We start from the raw sequence: 27,724 nt of genomic DNA on the forward strand, positions 1-27,724 counted from the left end.
TATTATTATTATTATTATTATTATTATTATTAGAAACACAAACAAGATGAGCCCACAGCAGACAAGATCACAATGCTGGCTGTTGTATTGGATTATTATTATTATTATTATTATTATTATTATTATTATTATTATTATTATTAGAAACACAAACAAGGTGAGCCCACAGCAGACAAGATCACTCTGCTGGCTGTTGTATTGGATTATTATTATTATTATTATTATTATTATTATTATCATCATCATTAGAAACACAAACAAGGTGAGCCCACAGCAGACAAGATCACTCTGCTGGCTGTTGTATTGGATTATTATTATTATTATTATTATTATTATTATTATTATTATTATTATAAATTGCATGGGAGAAGGTCCCCTGATGCGGTCAATATGCTTTGAGTGAAGTCCTTACAGGAGAATGAAATTTTCTGTGTGTGTCTTTTTCTTGGCAGCTCGACGAAGAGACATGTGCTGACCACAACTTTCACCAAAGGGAAGTTGCACCAGCTGCTGAAGTGAATGATGCAGGACTATGAGATATTGCTTTGTTAGATGGATTAGGAAACGGTTACCTGGCTGAACCCCAATGTTGGGACTCAGCCTGTGTGTGAACCTGAGCCTGAATCTTTGATTGTATTGCCTAATGCTGATGCCAATGTTGATGCTAATGCTGATGCCAACGTTGATGCTAATGCTGATGCCAATGTTGATGCTAATGTTGATGCCAATGTTGATGTTAATGTTGTGTTAATGTTGATGGGCCTAATTTGGATGTTGTTGTTCATTCATTCAGTTGTCTCCGACTCTTCGTGACCTCATGGACCAGCCCACGCCAGAGCTCCCTGTCAGCCGTCACCACCCCCAACTCCTTCAAGGCCAGTCCAGTCACTTCAAGGATGCCATCCATCCATCTTGCCCTTGGTCGGCCCCTCTTCCTTTTTCCTTCCACTTTCCCCAGCATCATTCCCTTCTCCAGGCTTTTCTGTCTCCTCATGATGTGGCCAAAGGACTTCCGCTTTGTCTCTAGTCTCCTTCCCTCCAGTGAGCAGCCGGGCTTTATTTCCTGGAGGATGGACTGGTTGGATCTTCTCGCAGTCCAAGGCACTCTCAGAACTTTCCTCCAACACCACAGCTCAAAAGCATCTCTCTTCCTTCGCTCAGCCTTCCTGAAGGTCCAGCTCTCACATCCGTAGGTGACTACAGGGAAGACCATGGCTTTGACTAGGCAATGGATCTTGGTTGCCAGTCTGATGTCTCTACTCTTGACTATGTTATCGAGACTGGGCATTGCTCTCCTCCCAAGAAGGAAGCGTCTCCTGATTTCCTGGCCACAGTCTGCGTCTGCACTCATCTTTGCACCTAGAAATACAAAGTCTTTCACGGCCTCCACATTTTCTCCCTCTATTTCCCAGTTGTCAATCATTCTTGTTGCCATAATCTTGGTTTTTTTTATGTTTAGCTGCAACCCGGCTTTTGCGCTTTCTTCTTTCACCTTGATTAGGAGGCTCCTCAGCTCCTCCTCGCTTTCGGCCATCAGAGTGGTGTCATCTGCATATCTGAGGTTGTTAATGTTTCTTCCAGCAATTTTTACCCCAGCTTTGCATTCCTCAAGCCCCGCACATCGCATGATGTGTTCTGCATACAAGTTAAAAAGGTTGGGTGAGAGGATGCAGCCTTGCCGGACGCCTTTCCCAATCTTGAACCCGTCTCCTGTTCCGTGGTCAGTTCTGACTGTTGCTCCTTGGTCCTTGTACAGATTCCTCAGGAGAGAGGGAAGGGGGCTTGGGATGCCCATCCCACCAAGAACTTTCCACCATTTATGATGATCCTCACAGTCAAAGGCTTTAGAATAGTCAATGAAGCAGAAATAGATGTTTTTCTGGAACTCCCTGCCTTTCTCCATTCTCCAGCATCCGTATATTGGCAATCTGGTCTCTCGTTCCTCTGCCTTTTCTAAACCCAGCTTGAACGTCTGGCAACTCTCGCTCCACGTATTGCTGGAGTCTTCCTTGCAGGATCTTGAGCATTACCTTACTGGCATGATGAGAAATAAGGGCCACTGGACGGAAATTTGAGCAGTCTTTCGCATTTCCCTTTTTTGGTATGGGGATATAAGTTGATTTTTTCCAGTCTGATGGCCATTCTTGTGTTTTCCATATTTGCTGGCATACGACATGCATCACCTTGACAGCATCATCTTTCAAGATTTTAAACAGTTCAGCTGGGATCCCGTCGTCTCCTGCTGCCTTGTTCTTAGCAATGCTTCTTAAGGCCCATTCGACCTCACTCCTCAGGATGTCTGGTTCTAATTCATTCACCACACCGTTAAAGCTATCCTCGATATTATTATCCTTCCTATACAGATCTTCTGTATAGTCTCACCACCTTCTCTTGATCTCTTCAGCTTCTGTTAGGACCCTGCCATCTTGGAAACAAGTAACAACTAGGGCTGTCCAACCACGGAAAAAATTGTTTCTAAACTCGATTCGTTTTTAGGGGGTTTTTGCGTTTCGTTATTTAAAAGAATTCCGAAATTTTTCTTTTAAAAAGTTTGATATTTACGAAATTTCGGAAATTACGAAACAATAACGAATCGATTCGTTAATGGCGGACGCGATTGCGCAATACGCTAAAAAACCCTCCAAATGGGACAGGGGGAACTTCTGAAGCTTCCCTCTCCCTCTGTTGTTGACTGTTGGTGTGATAATTTATTTTTTTATCCCTGATAAAACAAACAACGACTATAAAACTTGCACCAGACATACGGAAATAATAACGAAATAATAACGAAACAATTACGAATCAATTACGAAACAATTATGAAACAATTACGCAACAATTACGAAACGAATTGGAAAAATTCATTTCGTTTTTTAGTTGCTCCTGAATGGTTCAATATCGCTTCGTTATAAAAAAAAATAACGAATTAATAACGAATTACGAAATTAACGAACGAAACCGCCCAGCCCTAGTAACAACATATTTAGTAGAAGAAAAAAATATGAAAATAATCACCTGAAAGAGTAGACAGAAAATACAAATTAGGGGAGAGCAGGAGAGAAAAGAAAGAAAAAAACAATAGAGGGAAGGAATGAAGGAAAAGGAAGAACCTCCGAGAAGATCAACGTCAGATCTACAATAATCACACCCTCCCCCCTCACAGTCCTTTCTTTAAATTTCTGTTTCTACACCTTGCACACAATATGATTCCAGTACCCATATTGCTTTATATGAGAGCACGTAGGCAAAGAATCAGATTACTCTCTATTCTTTCTATACTGTTACCCCCTCTTTCTTTTCTATTTCCCTCTTACTCTACCCACTCAGGTAGGAACTTTTTGCAAAGACAAAGGTTCCACATACTGTATGTTTTTATGAAAATTAATAAAGATCATTTTAAATCAACAAAATGGATAGCGAGGCTGAAGTGATCAATGAGGACTATGATGTCGAGCACCCCCCTCCCAAAAAAAAGGGATAGTGACTTATAGTTCTGCAAAGGGCAAGGGCACCAGACTACACAACAAGGGTTAAGTCTTGGTCACATTGCCAAGGCACTGACAACAATAAGGACCCCACGAGGCTTTTGGGAAACGGTTGGATCTTGGGACTTCTGCCCTTTGTGAGAGTTGTAGTTTCCCAAGGACCAAAGTGTGAATCAGTTGCAGCACAGCTGGGGTTTCATCTGCCAGCCTTCGCAATGATCATGGACTCTCTGCCTGCATGTCTTGGACTTCAGCACATACTATCTCCCTCATGAACTTTCCTCAAAGACCTTTTAAAACATAGGACTTCAGGCTTCTTCATGAAAATTAATCCTCTTATTAAATATACTTGGAATGTGGGACAAAGATGGGGTTTTGTTGCTATGAAATGCTTATTATTTGAATGTATGTATCTTGCTATGAAACATTGCTTGTCCTCCTGTCTTACCCCCTGACTTTTGCCCTAAAAAGTGTGACCCAGGACTGTTGAAATGCCTGAGGCAGGACCCCTGCCTCCCTCGAAACTTGTTTTTGATTAACTCATCAGCATGGACAGATAACAATTTCAGATTTCCTTTCCCGCTCTCTGAGTCGGTCTGGCGGAATGAGGAAGTCTATCGGACATTATAATTGACTTACAAAGGGCAGGGTTGATCCCCCCCGAGGTCCCCTGCCCGATCCTGTTTGTTTTCCTCACCAACACTCATCAAGGACAGGAAAACCTTTCTTATGAAGATCACACCTTGCCAGCCAAAACAAAGCCTCGCATTCCAGCTGGCTGGCTATCTATAATCCCATCATTCCCCCCCCCCATTGTCCGCGGTCGTCCCGCCTCGCTCTCTTCTGATTCGTCCATCCTCGGAAGCGAGAGAAGCGCGCCGATTGACCCTCCAGAGGTGGAGGAACTTGCTGATTGGCCCAGAGCAAGGCGGGCCGCCAAGCTTCCTCCCAGCTGTTCAGGCTGCCAACCAATCAGCGCGAAGCCGGGCGGAGAGGGGCGGGCGGGAAATTCAAAAGGTTTTGCTGTGTTTTCTCTATAAAAATGCTTGGAAATTCTGTATTGCTATGCTTGTAGTGGAACTATTCCTACAATGATTCCGATCTCAGCTGAATCGCTAATAAGTCACCTCGGTCCCAGCTTCTTCCGCTTTGGTGGGGATTTATTATTTTAATATTTTCGCTACTGTAATTGGCTTCGCTGCCCTCACCAAGGTTCAGGGACCCTCTTTGGTGCAGTCCTCGGGATCTCCTCGGCTGGGGAGATCCTCCTAAAAGCGGTTCTATATCATGGGGATATAAGTTGATTTTTTCCAATCTGATGGCCATTCTTGTGTTTTCCATATTTGCTGGCATATGGCAAATATAATACTACTTATACAATATTACTATATTGTAATAATCTAATATATTATATATTAGGCTTGGGCGATCAAGAAAAAAATTGGTTCTAAACTCGTTTCGTTTCTAGGGTGCGCTAGCGTTTTTAAATTCTGAGAACTTCCGAAATTTAAGATTTCAAAATTTTGAAAATTCCGAAATTTCGTAAATTACGAATCAATTTGTTAATGGCGGATGTGATTGCGCAATATGCTAAAAAACCCTCCAAATGGGACAGGGGGAACTTCTGAAGCTTCCCTCTCCCTCTGTTGTTGACTGTTGGTGTGATAAAACAAACAACAACTATATTATATTATATCATTATATTATTATTATTATATTATTATATTATATTGTTGTATATTATATTATATTATTATTATATTATATTATTGTATATTATATTATATATATTATATTATATTATACAATTATAATATAATATAGTAATGTAATATATAATATAATAATATAATATACAATACTATAATATAACAGTATTACAGTAATATAATATAATATATAATATATATTATATTATTATAATATTATAATATTATATATTATATTATAATTGCATATTATATTATATTATATTATATTCTAGCTGTACCTGGCAACGCATTCCTGTGGCATAGAGTGAGGGTATGAAAAATAAAGTAATGAGAAATTTTGGGCAAGAAGGATGCCAGGAGAAAGAGGAGGGAGGGGGGAATGTGGGATTTGCCAGCTGGAGGGACGGAAGGAAGGAAAGAAGGAAAGAAGGAAAGAAGGAAAGAAGGAAGGAAGGAAGGAAGGAAGGAAGGAAGGAAAGAAGGAAGGAAGGAAGGAAAGAAGGGAAGAAGGAAAGAAGGAAAGAAGGAAGGAAAGAAGGAAAGAAGGAAAGAAGGAAAGAAGGAAGGAAGGAAGGAAGGAAAGAAGGAAGGAAGGAAGGAAGGAAAGAAGGAAGGAAGGAAGGAAGGAAGGAAAGAAGGAAGGAAGGAAGGAAGGAAGGAAGGAAAGAAGGAAAGAAGGAAAGAAGGAAAGAAGGAAGGAAGGAAGGAAAGAAGGAAAGAAGGAAGGAAGGAAGGAAGGAAGGAAGGAAGGAAGGAAGGAAAGAAAGAAGGAAGGAAGGAAGGAAGGAAGGAAGGAAGGAAAGAAGGAAGGAAGGAAAGAAGGAAAGAAGGAAGGAAGGAAGGAAGGAAGGAAGGAAGGAAGGAAGGAAGGAAAGAAGGAAAGAAGGAAGGAAGGAAAGAAGGAAGGAAGGAAGGAAGGAAGGAAGGAAAGAAGGAAGGAAGGAAGGAAGGAAGGAAGGAAGGAAAGAAGGAAGGAAGGAAAGAAGGAAGGAAGGAAGGAAGGAAGGAAGGAAAGAAGGAAGGAAGGAAGGAAGGAAGGAAGGAAAGAAGGAAAGAAGGAAGGAAAGAAGGAAAGAAGGAAGGAAGGAAGGAAGGAAGGAAGGAAGGAAGGAAAGAAGGAAGGAAGGAAAGAAGGAAGGAAGGAAGGAAGGAAGGAAGGAAGGAAGGAAGGAAGGAAGGAAGGTAGCCCAGTGCAGCCCAGAGTAAGGCAAGAAGAAGCATGAGGAAAGAGGAGGGAAGCAGCAGAGCAAAGGGACCGGAAGTGGGGTAAATGCGAGATTGTAAAACTTGCACCAGACATACGGAAATTATTACGAAATAATTACGAAAATTGGAAAAAATTGTTTCGATTCTTAATTACTCCTCACACTATTCCTGCATGGCTCGATATTGGATCGTAAGCTAATTTAAATACGAATTAATAACGAATTACGAAATTAACAAACTGGATCGCCCAAGCCTATTATATATACATATAATGTTAATAATATCATAATGTGATACAAAATAGTAATACTAATAACAATACTATATATAAAAATAAAAATAATATAGTGATATAGTGATACTAATATATTAAATATAATACTACGAAGAGAAAAATGGGGATATTAATAATAATAATAATAATAAGAGAAGCAACTGGAAAAGCTAACACAATATGAGGATTTAAAGATCAAACTGCAAAGACTCTGGCAGAAGCCAGTCAAGGAGTACAGTGTCTAAAGACCTTGGCCTGCACTTAAACACAATCGGCACTGACAATAATAATAATGATAATAATGATAATAACACTTTATTTATATTCAACTCTCAGAGTGTTCACAACTACAACTCCCAAATGACAAGGTCTATTTCCCCAAACTATTCCAGTGTTTGCATATTGAGTATATGTGCCAAGTTTGGTCCAGATCCATCATTGTTTGAGTCCACAGTGCTCTCTGGATGTAGGTGAACTACAACTCCAAAACTCAAGGTCAATGCCCACCAAACCCTTCCAATATTTCCTGTTGGTCATGGGAGTTCTGTGAGCCAAGTTTGGTTCAATTCCATCATCGGTGGAGTTCAGAATGTTTTTTGATTTTAAGTGAACTATAAATCCCAGCAACTACAACTCCCAAATGTCAAGGTCTGTTTTTCCCAAACTCCACCAGTGTTCTCATTTGGGCATCTTGAGTATCCGTGCCAGGCTTGGTCCAGATCCATCATTGCTTGAGTCCTCAGTGCTCCCTGGATGGAGGTCAACTACAACTCCCAAACTCAAGGTCAGTGCCCACCAAACTCTCCCAATATTTTCTGTTGGTCATGGGAGTTCTGTGTGCCAAGACCGGTTCAATTCCATCATTGGTGGAGTTCAGAATGCTCTTTGATTGTAGGTGAACTATAAATCCCAGCAACTACAACTCCCAAATTCCAAGGTCTATTTCCCCAAACTATATCAGTGTTCACATTTGGGTATAATAAGTATCCGTGCCAAGTTTGGTCCAGATCAATCATTGTTTGAGTTACAGTGCTCTCTGGAGGTAGGTGAACTACACCTCCCAAACTAAAGGTCAATGCCCACCAAACCCTTCCAGTATTTCCTGTTGCTCATGGGGGTTCTGTGTGGGAAGTCTGGCCCAATTCTATCGTTGGTGGGGTTCAGAATGCTCTTTGATTGTAGGTGAACTATAAATCCCAGTAACTACAACTCCCAAATGTCAAGGTCTATTTCCCCAAACTATACCATTTACATTTGGGCATATTGAGGATTCGTGTCAAGTTTGGTCCAGATCCATCACTGTTTACGTCCACAGTGCTCTCTGGATGGAGGTGAACTACACCTCCCAAACTCAAGGTCAATGCCCACCAAACCTTTCCAGTATTTTCTGTTGGTCATGGGAGTTCTGTGTACCAAGACTGGTTCGATTCCATCATTGGTGGCGTTCAGAATGCTCTTTAATTGTAAATTAACTATGAATCTCAGCAACTACAACTCCCAAATGTCAAGGTCTATTTCCCCAAGCTATGCCAGTGTTCACCTTTGGGCATATTGAGGATTCGTGCCAAGTTTGGTCCAGATCCATCACTGTTTACGTCCACAGTGCTCTCTGGATGGAGGTGAACTACACCTCCCAAACTCAAGGTCAATGCCCACCAAACCGTTCCAGTATTTCTGTTGCTCATGGGAGTTCTGTGTAGGAAGTTTGGCCTAATTCTATCGTTGGTAGGGGTTCAGCATGCTCATCGATTGTAGGTGAACTATAAATCCCAGCAACTACAACTCCCAAATGCCAAGGTCTAGTTCCCCAAACTGTTCTATTTCCCCAAGGTCTATTTCCCCAAGTGTTCACATTTGGGTATAATAAGTATCCATGCCAAGTTTGGTCCAGATCAATCATTGCTTGAGTTCACAGTGCTCTCTGGATGGAGGTGAACTACAACTCCCAAACTCAAGGTCAATGCCCACCAAACCCTTCCAGTATTTCTGTTGCTCATGGGAGTTCTGTGTAGGAAGTTTGGCCTAATTCTATCATTGGTGGGGTTCAGCATGCTCATCGATTGTAGGTGAACTATAAATCCCAGCAACTACAACTCCCAAGTGTTGATTGAGAAACACTATTCCACAGAGGAGATGCAACCAAAGGACACAAGGTGGCACTCTCTCTCCAGTCCTCTTGCAATGGAACAGCAGGGAAAGGTTACTTTCCCCCAATAATAATAATAATAATAATAATAATAATAATAATAATAATAATTTTTTATTTATACCCCGCCACCATCTCCCCAAGGGGAACTCGGGGCACCTTACATGAGGCCGAGCCCAACAATACAGCAATGCAAATAAACAACACACAACGACAGTAAAATATAAAGATTAAAAAAATACACAAGCAATATAAATAAACATAAACAATATAAAATCACAATAATTTAAACACTGAGTCTAAATCACAGTGGGCAGGGCTATTAGTATTACTATATTACATTATTATATATTATTTTATTGCATTATTGTTAGTACAATATAGTATTATTATTAATATAATATGTGTATATGTGTGTATATATATATATATATATATATATTGTGCTAGGCTAATAATACTATATATATATATATATATATATATATATATATATATAGTATTATTAGCTTAGCACAATATTAGTATGATATATTACTATATTGTATTATACTACCGTTTTGCAATATTATTAGTAACATTGTTATATATAATATATATATATAGACATATATGTTATATGCAAATATAACATTATATTTACTATATCTAAATATAACAGAATATATGTTAATATATTAGTATTACTATATTACATTATTATTATATATTATTATATTGTATTATTGTTAGTACATTATAGTATTATTATTAATATAAGATGTATATGTATTGTATTATTAGCCTAGCACAATATTAGTACGATATATTACTATATTGTATTATACCACTGTATTGCAATATTATTAGTAATATTGTATTATATATATATATATATATATATATATATATGGAAATATAACATTATATTTAATATATGTAAATATAACAGTATATATGTTAATATATTAGTATTACTATATTACATTATTATATTGTATTATTGTTGATACATTATAGTATTATTATTATTATATGTATATATATTGTATTATTAGCCTAGCACAATATTGCTATAATATATTACTATATTGTATTATACCACTGTATTGCAATATTATTAGTAATATTGTATGTTATATGTGTGTGTGTGTGTTATATAATTATATATATTATTATATATTATTATATTTTATTATTGTTAGTACGTTATCGTATTATTATATATTATTATATATAATATTATATATATATATAATTATATATAATATATGTGTGTGTTATAATATAGTATTACTATATTGCATTATTATTATATTGTATTATTGTTAATACATTATAGCTTTATTATTAATATAATATTTATATATATTATATTATTAGCCTAGCACAATATTGCTATGATATATTGCTATATTGTATTATACCACTGTATTGCAATATTATTAGTAATATTGTATGCAATATATATATATATATATATATATATATATGCAAATATAACAGTATATATGTTAATATATTAGTATTACTATATTACATTATTATTATATGGTATTATTGTTAGTACATTATAGTATTATTATTAATATAATATGTATATATATTGTATTATTAGACTAGCACAATACTGGTATGATATATTACTATATTGTATTATACCACTGTATTGCAATATTATTAGTAATATCATAATATATATGTTGTCCAGTGGTTTTTGAGTTATGTTAATCCCACAAACGAACATTACATTTTTATTTATATAGATATGCACTCCACTTGCCTCATTTTCAGCAGAACCCCCGAAGATGCCATTAGCCACAGATGCAGGTGAAACTTCAGGAGGGAATGCTGCTGGGAAAATGGCCAGACTGCTCAAAAAAGTCCAAAACCATTCAAACATGTTCAAAGTGGTACCAAAGATGCCTTTCTGTGTATAGTGTGGATGCATCCTTTTCTTACCTCTGAGGATGTTTGCCATAGATGCAGGCGAAACGTCAGGAGAGAATGCCTCTAGAACATGGCCATAGAGCCCGAAAAAAACTACAACATCCCATCCTTTTCTTTCCTCTCCAAAGCAGGGAAGGAGAGGGTTAAGATGGGCAGGGAAGGCAAGGCAATGGGCCTGGCTGTGCCTCTCCTCCATCCTTCCTCCTCCTCTTCTTTCTCCTCCTCTTCTTTTCCATCTCTCTCCTTCCCTTCTTTTTTGTCGCCTCTTTGCGCATTTGTCGGGAGGCACTGTTGAGGCTCCATAAGCAGCTCTTCTCCCTCCTTTTGGGGGGTCCCTGGACGTCCAAACACAGAGGGTCTCCCCACCACAGGGTCCTGGTTTGGGGGGGACCCCCAAAACCCAAAGCCAGGATGGACTTCCAGACCAAAATCAGCACCAGGACCAGCACCCCTTCTCCAGCAACATCTGGGACCTCCGCCTTCGACCTCCAGTTCCTGCGCTCTCTCTTTGGGGTCCTGATGGTGGTGGAAATCGTGAGTAAAGCACCCCCAAAGAAGGGAGAAGGCCCAGCCCTAGATTAGGGTACCATTAGGGTCCAAAGTGGGGCAGAGAACGAGAGAGAGAGGTGGGAAGAAAGTGCCAAAGTCTTCCTCCAAAGTGGAAACATCTCCATTAGAGGAGGGAGACCAAGACGAGTCAGAACTAGCTAGGATTTGGATGGGATTTGTAGTTTTGGGAGGGAGCACCCCCCTTGGATGGAGAAAGCTTCAAAGCAGGGTTTCCCCAAAGAAGGGAGAAGGTCCAGCCCTAGATTAGGGTACCATTAGGGTCCCAAGTGGGGCAGAGAACGAGAGGGAGAGATGGGAAGAGAGTGCCAAAGTCTTCCTCCAAAGTGGAAACATCTCCATTAGAGGATGGAGACCAAGACGAGTCAGAAATAGCTAGGATTTGGATGGGATTTGTAGTTTTGGGAGGGAACACCCCCCCTTGGATGGAGAAGGCTTCAAAGCATGGTTTCCCCAAAGAAGGGAGAAGGTCCAGCCCTAGATTAGGGTACCATTAGGGTCCTAAGTGGGGCAGAGAACGAGAGGGAGAGATGGGAAGAGAGTACCAAAGTCTTCCTTCAAAGTGGAAACATCTCCATTAGAGGATGGAGGCAGGTGGGCACTCCTTGGCTCCAGGCTTTGGGATCCTGGGAGTTGTAGTGATGGGATTTGTAGTTGGGTGAGGCTCAAGTAAAGCACCCGCACATAACACTACAACTCCCAGGACCCCATAGACTTCAGCCAGGGCAGTTCAAGGAGTGCAACCTACATCTGTCCTCCTTGCATTGTTTCTACAGTGGAGATGCACCCCTGGTAGCCAAGACGAGTCTGAACTAGCTAGGATTTGGATGGGATTTGTAGTTTTGGGAGGGAGCTAACTCCTTGGACAGAGAAGGCTTCAAGACCACATAACACTACAACTCCCAGGACCCCATAGACTTCAGCCAAGGCAGTTCAAGGAGTACAACATGCATCTGTCCTCCATGCATTGTTTCTACAGTGGAGATGCACCCCTGGTAGCCAAGAAGAGTCAGAACTAGCTAGGATTTGGATGGGATTTGTAGTTTTGGGAGGGAGCTGCCCCCTTGGATGGAGAAGGCTTCAAAGCAGGGTTTTCCCAAAGAATGGAGAAGGTCCAGGCCTAGATAAGGGTACCATTAGGGTCCAAAGTGGGGCAGAGAACAAAGGAGAGAGATGAGAAGAGAGTGCCAAAGTCTTCCTCCAAAGTGGAAACATCTCCATTAGAGGATGGAGGCAGGTGGGCACTCCTTGGCTCCAATTCCTGGGAGTTGCAGTGATGGGATTTGTAGTTGGGTGGGGCTCAAGGCCACATAACACTACAACTCTCAAGACCCCATAGACTTCAGCCAGGGCAGTTCATTAGGGTCCAAAGTGGGGCAGAGAACAAGAGGGAGAGATGGGAAGAGAGTGCCAAACTCTTCCTCCAAAGTGGAAACATCTCCATTAGAGGATGGAGGCAGGTGGGCACTCCTTGGCTCCAATTCCTGGGAGTTGCAGTGATGGGATTTGTAGTTGGGGGGGGGGGGCTCAAGACCACATAACACTACAACTCCCAGGACCCCATTGACTTCAGCCAGGGCAGTTCATTAGGGTCCAAAGTGGGGCAGAGAACGAGAGAGAGAGATGAGAAGAGAGTGCCAAAGTCTTCCTCCAAAGTGGAAACATCTCCATTAGAGATTGGAGAGCAAGACGAGTCAGAACTAGCTAGGATTTAGATGGGATTTGTAGTTTTGGAAGGGAACAGCCCCCTTGGATGGAGAAGGCTTCAAAGCAGGGTTTCCCCAAAGAAGGGAGGAGGTCCAGCCCTAGATTAGGGTACCATTAGAGTCCAAAGTGGGGCAGAGAACGAGAGGGAGAGATGAGAAGAGAGTGCCAAAGTCTTCCTCCAAAGTGGAAACATCTCCATTAGATATTGGAGGCAGGTGAGCACACCTTGGCTACAAATCCTGGGAGTTGTAGTGATGGGATTTGTAGTTGGGTGGGGCTCAAGGCCACATAAAACTACAACTCCCAAAACCCCATAGACTTCAGCCAGGGCAGTTCATTAGGGTCCAAAGTGGGGCAAAGAACGAGAGGTAGAGATGGGAAAAGAGTGCCAAAGTCTTCCTCCAAAGTGGGAACATCACCATTAGAGATTGGAGGCAGGTGGACACTCCTTGGCTCCAAATCCTGGGAGTTGCAGTGATGGGATTTGTAGTTGGGTGGGGCTCAAGGCCACATAACACTACAACTCCCAGGACCCCATAGACTTCAGCCAGGGCAGTTCAAGGAGTGCAACCTACATCTGTCCTCCATGCATTGTTTCTACAGTGGAGATGCACCCCTGGTACCCAAGAAGAGTCTGAACTAGCTAGGATTTGGAAGGGATTTGTAGTTTTGGGAGGGAGCTGTCCCTTTGGATGGAGAAGGCTTCAAAGCAGGGTTTCCCCAAACAAGGGAGAAGGTCCAGCCCTAGATTAGGGTACCATTAGGGTCCAAAATGGGGCAGAGAACAAGAGAGAGAGATGAGAAGAGAGTGCCAAAGTCTTCCTCCAAAGTGGAAACATCTCCATTAGAGGATGGAGGCAGATGGGCACTCCTTGGCTCCAATTCCTTGCAGTTGCAGTGATGGGATTTGTAGTTGGGTGGGGCTCAAGACCACATAACACTACAGCTCCCAAGACCCCATAGACTTCAGCCAGGGCAGTTCATAAGGGTCCAAAGTGGGGCAGAGAACAAGAGGGAGAGATGGGAAGAGAGTGCCAAAGTCTTCCTCCAAAGTGGAAACATCTCCATTAGAGGATGGAGGCAGGTGGGCACTCCTTGGCTCCAGGCTTTGGGATCCTGGGAGTTGTAGTGATGGGATTTGTAGTTGGGTGAGGCTCAAGTAAAGCACTCCCACATAACACTACAACTCCCAGGACCTCATAGACTTCAGCCAGGGCAGTTCAAGGAGTGCAACCTGCATCTGTCCTCCATGCATTGTTTCTACAGTGAGATGCACCCCTGGTACCCAAGAAGAGTCTGAACTAGCTAGGATTTGGAAGGGATTTGTAGTTTGGGGAGGGAGCTAACCCCTTGGACAGAGAAGGCTTCAAGACCACATAACACTACAACTCCCAGGACCCTGTAGACTTCAGGCAGGGCAGTTCAAGGAGTGCAACCTACATTTGTCCTCCATGGATTATTTCTACAGTGGAGATGCACCCCTGGTAACCAAGAAGAGTCTGAACTACCTAGGATGTGGAAGGGATTTATAGTTTGGGGAGGGAGCTCACCCCTTGGACAGAGAAGGCTTCAAGACCACATAAAACTACAACTCCCAGGACCCCATAGACTTCAGCCAGGGCAGTTCAAGGGGTGCAACCTGCATCTGTCCTCCATGCATTGTTTCTATAGTGGAGATGCATCCCTGGTAGCCAAGGCGAGTCAGAACTAGCTAGGATTTGGGTGGGATTTGTAGTTTGGGGAGGGAGCTAAACTCTTGGACAGAGAAGGCTTCAAAGCAGGGTTTCTCAACCTTCATAATGCTGCAACCCCTCAAGTTGTGCTGACCCCAACCATAAAATTATTTTAGTTACTACTTCATAACTCTAATCTTGCTACTATTATGAATTGCAATGTCAATATCTGATGTTATTTACATTCACTGGACTCAATTTGGCACAAATAATAATCCATATAAATAAAAATGTAATGTTCGTTTCTGGATTAACATAACTCTAAAACCACTGGTTGAATTAACACTAAATTTGGACAGCATGTACCTAACAACCCAATGTATGTCCTTCACTAAAAAAAAAAATTGATTTTGTCATTTGGGAGTTGTAGTTACTGGGATTTATAGTTCAAATACAATCAAAGAGCATTCGGAACTCCACCAATGATGGAACTGAACCAAACTTGGCACACAGAACTCCCATGACCAACAGAAAACACTGGGAGAGTAGGTGGGCATTGACCTTGAGTTTTGAAGTTGTAGTTCACCTACATACAGAGAGCACTGTGGACTCAAACAATGATGGATCTGGACCAAACTTGGCACGAATACTCAATATGTCCAAATGGGAAAACTGGTGGAGTTTGCGGGAAGTAGACCTTAACAGTTGGGAGTTGTAGTTGCTGGGATTTACAGTTCACCTAAATCAAAGGAGCCCCCAGTAGCGCAGTGGGTTGAAGTGCTGAGCTGCTGAACTTGTTTACCGAAAGGTCACAGGTTCGAATACGGAGAGCAGAGTCAACTCCTGCTGTCAGCCCCAGCTTCTGCCAACCTAGCAGTTTGAAAACATGCAAATGTGAGTAGATCAATAGGTACCGCTCCCATGGGAAGGTAACAACACTCCATGCAGTCATGCCAGCCACATGACCTTGGAGGTGTCTACGGACAATGCTGACTCTTCAGCTTAGAAATGGAGATGAGCACCAACCCCAGTGTCGGACTCGACTAGACTTAATGTCAAAAGAAAACCTTTACCTTTACCTTACCTCAAAACCATTGCGCAAACATTGCTTCCTTGATTTATTATTCCCACCTCGTTAAATAGAATCCACGTAATTAGTTACAAGTACTTTAGAGTTAGATCTTGCAACCTTTGTGTAAGCATGGTTTCCTTGATTGAATCTACCCTCCTAGTTAACTAGAATCCACCTAATTAGTTACAAGTAATTTAAAGTTATGTCTTGCAACCTTTGAGCAATCATGGCTTCCTCCTTATTTATCATTCCTACCTAATTACATTAATCTATCCAATGAGTTAAAAGTAATTGAGAGTTACGTCTTACAAGCTGTGTGCAATCATAGCTTCCTAAAATTTATTATTCCCACGTAATTAATCCATCCAATGAGTTAAAAGTAATTGAGAATTAAGTCTTGCAAGCTTCCATATTTATTATTCCTACCTAATTAATTAGATATTATTATAAATATAATATAATGCCTTAAAAGTAATTGAGAGTTAAGTCTTGCAAGCTTTGTGCAACCATGGCTTCCTAGATTTTATTATTCCCACTTCCTTAATCCGTCCAATGAGTTAAAAGTAATTGAGAGTTACGTCTTGCAACTTTTGTGCGACCGTGGTTTACTAGATTTTATTATTCCCACGTAATTAATCCATCCAATGAATTAAAAGTAATTGAGAGTTACGTCTTGCAACTTTTGTGCAACCATGGCTTCCTGGATTTTATTGTTTACTAGATGTTATTATTCCCACCTAATTAATCCATTCAATGAGTTAAAAGTAATTGAGAGTTACGACTTGCAACTTTTGTGCGACCGCGGCTTACTAGATTTTATTATTCCCACCTCATTAATCCATTTAATGAATTAAAAGTAATTGAGAGTTACGTCTTGCAACTTTTGTGCAACCGCGGCTTACTAGATTTTATTATTCCCACCTAATTAATACATTCAATGAGTTAAAAGTAATAGAGAGTTAAGTCTTTCAAGCTTCCTTATTTATTATTCCTACCTATTTAATTAGATGTTATTATTATAAAAATAATATAATATGTTAAAAATAATTGAGAGTTACGTCTTGCAACTTTTGTGCAACCATGGCTTCCTAGATTTATTATTCCCACCTAATTAAGCCGTCCAATGAGTTAAAAGTAATTGAGAGTTAGAACTTGCAAGATTTGTGCAATCATGGCTTCCTGGATTTTATTATTCCCACCTAATTAATCTGTCCAGTGAGTTAGAAGTAATTGAGAGTTACGTCTTGCAACTTTTGTGCGACCGTGGCTTCCTAGATTTTATTATTCCCACCTAATTAATCCATCCAATGAGTTAAAAGTAATTGAGAGTTACGTCTTGCAACTTTTGTGCGACCGTGGTTTACTAGATTTTATTATTCCCACCTAATTAATCCATCCAATGAGTTAAAAGTAATTGAGAGTTACGTCTTGCAACTTTTGTGCGACCATGACTTACTAGATTTTATTATTCCCTCCTAATTAATCCGTCCAATGAGTTAAAAGCAATTGAGAGTTACTTCTTGCAACTTTTGTGCGACCGTGACTTACTAGATTTTATTATTCCCTCCTAATTAATCCGTCCAATGAGTTAAAAGTAATTGAGAGTTACGTCTTGCAACTTTTGTGCAACCATGGCTTCCTAGATTTTATTATTCCCACCTAATTAATCCATCCAATGAGTTAAAAGTGATTGAGAGTTACGTCTTGCAATTTTTGTGCAACCATGGCTTCCTAGGTTTTATTATTCCCACCTCATTAATCTGTCCAATGAGTTAAAAGTAATTGAGAGTTACGTCTTGCAACTTTTGTGCGACCGTGACTTACTAGATTTTATTATTCCTTCCTAATTAATCCGTCCAATGAGTTAAAAGTAATTGAGAGTTACGTCTTGCAACTTTTGTGCGACCGTGACTTACTAGATTTTATTATTCCCTCCTAATTAATCTGTCCAATGAGTTAAAAGCAATTGAGAGTTACGTCTTGCAACTTTTGTGCGACCGTGGTTTACTAGATTTTATTATTCCCACCTAATTAATCTGTCCAATGAGTTAAAAGCAATTGAGAGCTACGTCTTGCAACTTTTTGTGCGACCGTGGCTTCCTAGATTTTATTATTCCTACCTAATTAATCTGTCCAATGAGTTAAAAGCAATTGAGAGTTACTTCTTGCAACTTTTGTGCGACCGTGACTTACTAGATTTTATTATTCCCTCCTAATTAATCCGTCCAATGAGTTAAAAGCAATTGAGAGCTACGTCTTGCAACTTTTGTGCAACCATGGCTTACTAGATTTTATTATTCCCACCCAATTAATCTGTCCAATGAGTTAAAAATAATTGAGAATTACGTCTTGCAACTTTTGTGCAACCATGGCTTCCTAGATTTTATTATTCTCACCTCATTAATCCGTCCAATGAGTTAAAAGCAATTGAGAGCTACGTCTTGCAACTTTTGTGCAACCATGGCTTCCTAGATTTTATTATTCCCACCTAATTAATCCATCCAATGAGTTAAAAGTAATTGAGAGTTACATCTTGCAACTTTTGTGCGACCGCGGCTTACTAGATTTTATTATTCTCACCTCATTAATCCATCCAATGAGTTAAAAGCAATTGAGAGCTACGTCTTGCAACTTTTGTGCAACCATGGCTTCCTGGGTTCATTATTCCCACCTAATTAAATCAATTCATCCACCCAGTCAAAGTTGACTTTAGAGATTCCAGAAGAGATCCGGTGAGAATGCTATTGTTGACATTGGCAATGTCAACACTTGTGTGGGAGTTCTGGGCCTTGAACCCCAGCAAATGTACCTGTTTTGTACTAAATCCCTTCCATTATGACCGGAATCCGCTTCCCACGCACCTGTCCTGGCTCACATTATAGCAATACCTGGGACTGGCGGATAATGATTGGCTCCTGTCCATAAAAGAGACAAAAAGAGTGAGACAAACAAGGAGGAAAGAGAGAAAGAAGGTGGAGGTGTGGCCATATAAAGCCCAGAATGGGCCTTTAGTTCCAAAAGCTTTCATTAAAAGGATTACTGGCTAATATCTGTTGGGTTTAAGTAGTGGATGATGGTTTCAATAGCAGTCCAACAATGAATCCGTTTCGGGTTTTAATCCGAACTTTAATGGAGCTATCCAGCTTAATTGCAATATGGTAATGAATCCATTTCGGGGTTTGATCCGAACTTTAATGGAGCTCTCCAGCCTAATTGCAAGTGCGGCAGTGAATCCGTTCCGGGTTTTGATCCGAACTTTAATGGAGTTATCCAGCCTAATTGCAATATGGTAATGAGTCCATTTCGGGTTTAAATCTGAACTTTAATGGAGCTACCCAGACGAATTGCAAGTGCGGCAATGAGTCCGTTCCGGGTTTTAATCCGAACTTTAATGGAGCTATCCAGCTGAATTGCAGTATGGTAATGAATCAATTCCGGTTTTAATTCCAAACTTTAATGGAGCTCTCCAGCCTAATTGCAAATGCAGCAATGAATCCGTTCCGGGTTTTGATCCGAACTTTAATGGAGCTCTCCAATCTAATTACATGTGTGACAATGAATCTGTTTTGGGTTTTGATCCAAACTGTAATAGAGCTACCCAGTCTAATTGCAAATGCAGCATTCAGTCCGTTCCGGATTTTGATCCGAACTTTAATGGAGCTACCCAGCCGAATGGCAAGTGCGGCAATGAATCCGCTCCGGGTTTTAATCCAAACTTTAATGGAGCTCTCCAGCCTAATTGCAAGTGTGGCAATGAATCCGTTCTGGGTTTTAATCCGAACTTTAATGGAGCTATCCAGCCTAATTGCAAGTGCGACAATGAATCCGTTCCGGGTTTTGATCCGAACTTTAATGGAGCTATCCAGCTTAATTGCAGTATGGTAATGAATCCATTTCGGGTTTAAATCCAAACTTTAATAGAGCTACCCAGCCTAATTGCAAGGGTGACAATGAATCCGTTTTGGGTTTTAATCCGAACTATAATAGAGCTACCCAGTCTAATTACAAATGTAGCGTTCAGTCCGTTCCTGGTTTTGATCCAAACTTTAATGGACCTATCCAGCCAAATTGCAAGTGCGGCAATGAATCCGTTTTGGGTTTTAATCCGAACTGTAATAGAGCTACCCGGCCTAATTACAAATGCAGCATTCAATCCATTCTGGATTTTGATCCAAACTTTAATGGAGCCTAATTGCAAATGCAGCATTCAATCCGTTCTGGGTCCTGATCCGAACTTTAATGGAGCGTAATTGCAAATGCAGTATTCAATCTGTTCCAGATTTTGATCCGAACTTTAATGGAGCCTGATTGCAAATGCAGCATTCAATCCATTCCGGGTTTTGATCCGAACTTTAATGGAGCCTAATTGCAAATGCAGCATTCAATCCGTTCCGGATTTTGATCCGAACTTTAATGGAGCTATCCTGCCTAATCGCAGAGTGGCACTTCAACTGCCATGGCTCAATACTATTGAATGATGGGAGTTCTAGTTTTACAAGGCCTTTGTCCTTCTGTGGCAAAGAGCGCTGGTGCTTCACCGAACTAGAGCTCCCAGGTTTCCATAGCACTGAGCAGGTAAAGTGGTGTCTCCAGCCCACTGCGCCTTGGACCCAGCCATTCTGGTGTGGGCTTCCTTGCAGATGGACGCTGATGCCAGGCTGTCAATGGTGCTTTTGTACTGGGCGCACCGTGCATGGCTCTGCTTGATGGCTCTGCCCATGAATAAAGACCCGGGCAGAGTTTTCCTTTGTTATTTTCTTGTTTTGCAAACTCAGTAGGGAATTGGGTTGCTGTGTGTTTTTCGGCCTGTATAGCCATGTCCCAGCAGCATTCTCTCCTGATGTTTCACCTGCATCTGTGGCTGGCATCTTCAGAGATCTGTTGATAGTAAAGCAAGTGGTGCCAGAGCGCAGTCTGTTCAGTGCCTTCCAAGTTGCCCAGTCTTCTGTGTGCCCACGGGGGAGTCTCTCATTTGGTATCAGCCATGGATTGAGGTTCTGGGTTTGAGCCTGCCACTTTTGGACTCTCGCTTGCTGGGATGTTCCAGCAAGTGACTCTGTAGATCTTAGAAAACTATGTCTTGATTTAAGTCGTTGGCGTGCTGGCTGATACCCAAAAAGGGGATGAGCTGGAGATGTCTCTGCCTTGGTCCTTTCACTCTTGGCTGCTACTTCCCGGCGAATGTGAGGTGATGCAATACCGGCTAGACAGTGTAGTTTCTCCAGTGGTGTAGGGCACAGACACCCCGTGATAATGCGGCATGTCTCATTAAGAGCCACATCCACTGTTTTAGTGTGGTGAGATGTGTTCCACACTGGGCATGCATACTCAGCAGCAGAGTAACATAGCACAAGGGCAGATGTCTTCACTGTATCTGGTTGTGATCCCCAGGTTGTGCCAGTCAGCCTTCGCATGATATTGTTTCTAGCGCCCACTTTTTTCTTGATGTTCAGGCAGTGCTTCTTGTAGGTCAGAGCATGGTCCAGAGTGACTCCCAGGTATTTGGGTGCGCTGCAATGCTCCAGTGGGATTCCTTCCCAGGTAATCCTCAGAGCTCGGGATGTTTGTCTGTTCTTAAGATGAGAAGCACATGCCTGTGTTTTACGTGGATTAGGGATCAGCTGGTTTTCCATGTAGTAGGCGGTAAGGGCACCTAGAGCTTCGGAGAGCTTCTGTTCAACCATCTCAAAGCTCCCTGCTTGAGTGGTGATGGCACGCTCATCAGCATAGATGAAACTCTGTCCCTTCTGGCAGTGGCTGGTCATTTGTGTAGATGTTGAACATGGATGGGGCAAACACGCTCCCCTGAGGCAGGCCGTTCTTCTGTTTCCGCCATCTGCTTCTCTGGCCCTGGAACTCAACAAAAAAGCTCCTGTTTTGTAGCAGGTTTCCTATGAGGCGGGTGAGGTGGTCGTCCTTTGTGATACTATACATTTTTCTCAGGAGGAGGCGGTGGTTCACAGTCTCATAGGCTGCTGACAGGTCTATGAAGACAGCTCCTGTGATCGGCTGCCTTTCAAAGCCATCTTCTATGTGCTGAGTCAGGTTCAGCACTTGCGATGTGCAGCTTTTGCCTTTCCTGAAGCCAGCTTGCTGTGGGATCAGATATGAGTTTATATTTTCCATAATTCGATGCAAAATAAGTCTCTCCAGAACTTTGTAGAGGTGGCACAACAGGGAGATTGGTCTATAGCTTGTGGTCGCTTCTGTGGTGAGAATATACATTGGGTTGTTAGGTGTCTTGTGTCCAAATTTGGTGTCAATTCGTCCACTGGTTTTTGAGTTCTGTTAATCCCACAAACGAACATTACATTTTTATTTATATAGATTATTTATAATATTTATAATATTATAATGTAATACAATATAATACGAATAATAATACAATATTATAATTATATATTTTATATTGCATGCAATATTACTAATAATATTTATAATATTATAATATATTATAATATAATACTAATACAATCATGTAAACCGCACCAAGTCCTTTGGGAAGATGGTAGCGGGGTACAAATAAAGTTTTACTATTATTATTATTATTATTATTATTATTATTATTGAGAGCCCCCGGGGGCGCAGTGGGTTAAAGCACTGAGCTGCTGAGCTTGTTGATCGAAAGGTCGCAGGTTCGATTCCGGGGAGCGGCGTGAGCTTCCGCTGTCAGCCCTAGCTTCTGCCAACCTAGCAGTTCGAAAACATGCAAATGCGAGTAGATCAATAGGTATCGTTCTGGCGGGAAGGTAACGGCGCTCCATGCAGTCATGCTGGCCACATGACCTTGGAGGTGTCTATGGACAACACCGGCACTTCGGCTTAGAAATGGAGATGAGCACCACACCCCAGAGTCAGACATGACTGGACTTAATGTCAGGGGACTACCTTTACCTTTACCTTATTATTATTATATTATAATTATACATTTAATATTACAGGTAATATTACTAATAATATTTATAATATTATATTATTAATAATATTTATAATATTATAATGTAATACAATATAATATTAATAATACTAATACAATATTATAATTATATATTTTATATTACATGTAATATTACTAATAATATTACAACATAATGGTGTAGTACAATATCGTAATATATAATACTGATATTGTACTATGCTAATAATATAATATATTGTATGTATATATATTTTGTAAGCCCTTCGGGGTGAGAAAGGTGGTGTATAAATGTTGTAAATAAATAAATAAAATGGCAGGAGTTTTGATTTTTGGGGGGGGGGGTTGTCATGTCAGGAGCGACCTGAGAAACTGTAATATATTGTATTACATTATAATATTATTATCAATATTATATATATATATATATATATATATATATATATATATTGTACATATTTTTTGTGTCTGTTAGGAGCGACCTGAGAAACTGCAAGTCACTTCTGGTGTGAGAGAATTGGCCGTCTGCAAGGACGTTGCCCAGGGGACGCCCGGATGATTTGGTGTTTTATCATCCTTGTGGTAGGCGTCTCTCATGTCCCCACATGGGGAGCTGGAGCTGGTAGAGGGAGCTCATCCACCTCTCCCCAGATTTGAACCTGCGACCTGTTGGTCTTCAGTTCTGCCAGCACAGGGGTTTAATCCACTGCGCCCCCGGGGGCTCCTAAAATGGCAGTGAACACCACCCAAACAGGGGTGCCTCCAAGCAACAAAGGCCAGGCCACCTCTATGCAGCGTACCGACTGTTAGGAATTGTGGGAGTTGAAGTCCAAAACACCTGGAGGGCTGAAGTTTGCCCATGTTCAATTTAGGGCCATTGCTGTTGCTTGGTGGGCACTCATCCAGGCTTGAAGTCCAAGACACTTGGAGGGCCAAAGTTTGCCCATGCTCAGTTTAGGGCCATTGCTGTCGTTTAGTGGTCACTCATCCAGGCTTTATGGGGACTTGCCTTGCTATTGTGTAGAAGGCAGGATCATCAAATTTGCAGACGACACCAAATTGGGAGGGAGAGCCAAGACTCCAGAGGACAGATTAGAGAGATGATGGGCCAAAACTAACAAAATGAAGTTCAACAGCGACAAATGCAAGATACTCCACTTTGGCAGGAAAAACGAAATGCAAAGATACAGAATGGGGGACAATGCCTGGCTCGAGAGCAGTACGTGTGAAAAGGATCTTGGAGTCCTCGTGGACAACAAGTTAAACATGAGCCAACAATGTGATGTGGCGGCAAAAAAAGCCAATGGGATTTTGGCCTGCATCAATAGGAGCATAGTGTCTAGATCTAAGGAAGTAATGCTCCCCATGCTCTATTCTGCTTTAGTTAGACCACACCTGGAATATTGTGTCCAATTCTGGGCACCACAATTCAAGACAAGCTGGAATGTGTCCAGAGGAGGGCGACTCAAATGATCAAGGGTCTGGAGAACAAGCCCTATGAGGAGCGGCTTAAGGAGCTGGGCATGTTTAGCCTGAAGAAGAGAAGGCTGAGAGGAGATATGATAGCCATGTATAAATATGTGAGAGGAAGCCACAGGGAGGAAGAGGGAGCAAGCTTGTTTTCTGCTTCCTTGGAGACTAGGACGCAATGGAAGAATGGCTTCAAACTACAAGAGAGGAGATTCCATCTGAACATGAGGAAGAACTTCCTGACTGTGAGAGCCGTTCAGCAGTGGAACTCTCTGCCCCGGAGTGTGGTGGAGGCTCCTTCTTTGGAAGCTTTTAAACAGAGGCTGGATGGCCATCTGTCAGGGGTGATTTGAAAGCAATATTCCTGCTTCTTGGCAGATTGGGGTTGGACTGGATGGCCCATGAGGTCTCTTCCAACTCTTTGATTCTATGGTCGTTCTTGGCAACCCTCGGTGCAGCCTCATGGCTTTGCTTGTGGCTCTAGGAGTGGGAGCCGGTCTGTGTGTGGGATGCGCAAGCATTTGGAGCATGCCAGCCATGAGAACGATTTAGGGAGGGACATCAACAGAGACAGAAAGGGCTTTGTGGGGCAAGGAGGGCCGTCCCAGCTGGTCTCAGGATGAGAAACAGGTCTTGCAGACCCAAGAATGGACCGAACGTCGTGTTGTGGTGACCCCCAATCATAAAATTATTTCCATTACTACTTCATAACTGTAATTTTGCTAGTTATGAATCATATTCTGATATTTATTTATTTATTCTCATGTCAGGAGCGACTTGAGAAACTGCAAGTCGCTTCTGGTGTGAGAGAATTGGTCGTCTGCAAGGATGTTGCCCAGGGGACATTGCCCAGATGTTTTGATGTTTTATCATCCTTTTGGGAGGCTTCTCTCATGTCCCCGCATGAGGAGCTGGAGCTGACAGAGGGAGCTCATCCATGCTCTCCACGGATTCGAACCTGCGACCTGTCGGTCTTCAGTCCTGCCGGCACAGGAGTTTAACTCACTGCGCCACCGGGAGCTCCAATATCTGATATGCACAATGTATTTTCATTGGCACAAATACCTGATACGCCCATAGTCAAATACTGGTGGAGTTGGGAGGGGATTGATTTTGTTATTTGGGAGTTGTAGTTGCTGGGATTTATAGTCAACCTACAATCAGAGAGCATTCTGAACTCCACCAACAATGGAATAGAAGCAAACTTCGCAAACAGAACTCCCATGAGCATGGAAGGGTTTGATGGGCATTGACCTTCACTTTTGGAGTTGTAGTTCACCTACATCCAGTGAGCACTGTGGACTCAAACAATGATGGATCTGGACCAAGCCTGGCATGGATACTCGATATGCCCAAATGTGAACACTGGTGGAGTTTAGGGGAAATAGACCTTGACATTTGGGAGTTGCAGTTGCTGGGATTTATAGTTCACCTACAATCAAAGAGCATTCTGAACTCCACCAACAATGGAATTGAACCAAACTTGGCACACAGAATACCCATGAGCAGCAGAAAGCACTGGAAGAGTTTGGTGGGCATTAACCTTGAGTTTGGGAGTTGTAGTTCACCTGCATCCAATGAGCACTGTGGACTCAAACAATGATAGATCTGGACCAAACTCTACAAGAATACTCAATATGCCCAAATGTGTACACTGGTGGAGTTTGGGGAAAATAGACCTTGATATTTGGGAGTTGTAGTTGCTGGGAATTTATAGTTCACCTAGAATCAAAGAGCATTCTGAACCTCACAAACAATACAATTGGGCCAAACTTCCCACACAGAACTCCCATGAGCAGCAGGAAATACTGGAAGGGTTTGGTGGGCATTGACCTTGACTTTTGGAGTTGTAGTTCACCTACATCCAGTGAGCACTGCGGACTCAAACAATGATGGATCTACCAAACTTAGCACGAATACCCGATACCCCCAAATTTGACTACTGCTGGGGTTGGAGGGGGATTGATTTTGCCATTTGGGAGTTGAAGTTGTTGGGATTTATAGTTCACCTACAACCAAAGAGCATTCTGAACTCCACCAACAGTGGAATTGAACCAGTCTTGGCATACAGAACTCGCATGACCAACAGAAAAGACTGGAAGGGTTTGGTGGGCATTGACCTTGACTTTTGGAGTTGTAGTTCACCTACATCCAGTAAGCACTGTGGACTCAAACAATGATGGATCTTGACCAAACTTGGCAGGAATACTCAATATGCCCAAAGGTGAACACTGGTGAAAAATAGACCTTGACATTTGGGAGTTGTGGTTGCTGGGATTTATAGTCCACCTACAATCAAAGAGCATTCTGAACTCCAACAATGATGCAATTGAACCAAACTTGGCACACAGAACTCCCATGACCAACAGAAAATATTGGGAGGGTTTGGTGGGCATTGACCTTGACTTTGGGAGTTGTAGTTCACCTACATCCAGAGAGCACTGTGAAGTCAAACAATGATGTATCTAGACCAAATTTGGCACAAATACTCAATATGCCCAAATGTGAACACTGGTGGAGTTTGGGGAAAATAGACCATGACATTTGGAAGTTGTAGTTGCTGGGATTTGTAGTCAAAGAGCATTCTGAACCCTAACAATGATAGAATCGGGCCAAACTTCCGACACAGAACCCCATGACCAAGAGAAAATACTGTTTCTGATGGTCTTTGGCAATCCCTTTGACACCCCCTCACACCCCCCCCCCCCGGGGTCCTGACCCTCAGGTTGCAAACAACCTTTTTGGGATGTGGGTTTCTTGGGATGAAGAAGGTCAACGCTATCTCTGTGGCCCCTTTTTTGAATGTAGACCCATTTGGAGATGTACAAGGGGTGTTCATTAAAGATATCCCCTGACCCACTTCTGTTTATCACAGGATGCTGAAACTGCACATGTGTAATGATATACATCTCTATAGGTTACGTGCCGATGTACAACTCAGAACTGAGAATGGTCTTGATGTGACATGTGCCGAAGTGGAGTGAGGTTTGAGAATGGACCCAGAGGAAGACAGAGCAGTCCTCAAGTTATTGTCGAAGGCTTTCATGGCTGGAATTACTAGGTTCTTGTGGGTATTTTCGGGCTATAGAGCCATGTTATAGAGGCATTTCTCCTGACGTTTCGCCTGCATCTATGGCAAGCATCCTCAGAGGTTGTGAGGTCTGTTGGAAGTAGGAAAAATGGGTTTATATATCTGTGGAATGGCTGGGGTGGGGCAAAGAGCTCTTCTCTGCTGCAGTTAGGTGTGAATGTTTAGCTGATCACCTTCATTAGCATTTGAAGGCCTGGCTGAGCCTGGGAAAATCTCTTGCTGGGAGGTGTTAATCTGTGCCTGGTTGTTTCCTCTCTGTTGTTTTGCTGTTGTAATTTTAGAGTTTTTTTAATACTGGTAGCCAGATTTTGTTCATTTTCATGGTCTCTTCCTTTCTGTTGAAATTGTCCACCTTGGCAGTCATAGGGAGGAGGGAGGAAGCTTGTTTTCTGCTGCCCTGGAGACTAGGACGCAATGGAGCAATGGCTTCAAACTACAAGAGAGGAGATTCCACCTGAACATTAGGAAGAACTTCC

The 27,724-nt window shown here is 41.8% G+C and overlaps 2 protein-coding genes across 2 annotated transcripts in view; both read left to right on the forward strand.

The window, feature by feature from the left end:
- The window catches only part of LOC137097537 (tyrosine-protein kinase-like otk), a 29,907-nt gene extending 28,969 nt beyond the window's left edge, over positions 1 to 938 (forward strand). Inside the window, exon 4 of the mRNA XM_067470881.1 lies at positions 453 to 938. Within this exon, the coding sequence (XP_067326982.1) occupies positions 453 to 475 (23 nt within the window). The 3' untranslated portion in view covers positions 476 to 938. The remainder of the gene's footprint in view (positions 1 to 452) is intronic.
- A 10,012-nt stretch (positions 939 to 10,950) lies between these two features.
- The window catches only part of PLLP (plasmolipin), a 33,674-nt gene continuing 16,900 nt past the window's right edge, over positions 10,951 to 27,724 (forward strand). The window contains exon 1 of the mRNA XM_060788099.2: positions 10,951 to 11,286. Within this exon, the coding sequence (XP_060644082.2) occupies positions 11,164 to 11,286 (123 nt within the window). The 5' untranslated portion in view covers positions 10,951 to 11,163. The remainder of the gene's footprint in view (positions 11,287 to 27,724) is intronic.

This window comes from Anolis sagrei, chromosome 8 (genome assembly GCF_037176765.1).
Source record: "Anolis sagrei isolate rAnoSag1 chromosome 8, rAnoSag1.mat, whole genome shotgun sequence".
NCBI classification, from domain to species: Eukaryota; Metazoa; Chordata; class Lepidosauria; order Squamata; family Dactyloidae; genus Anolis; species Anolis sagrei.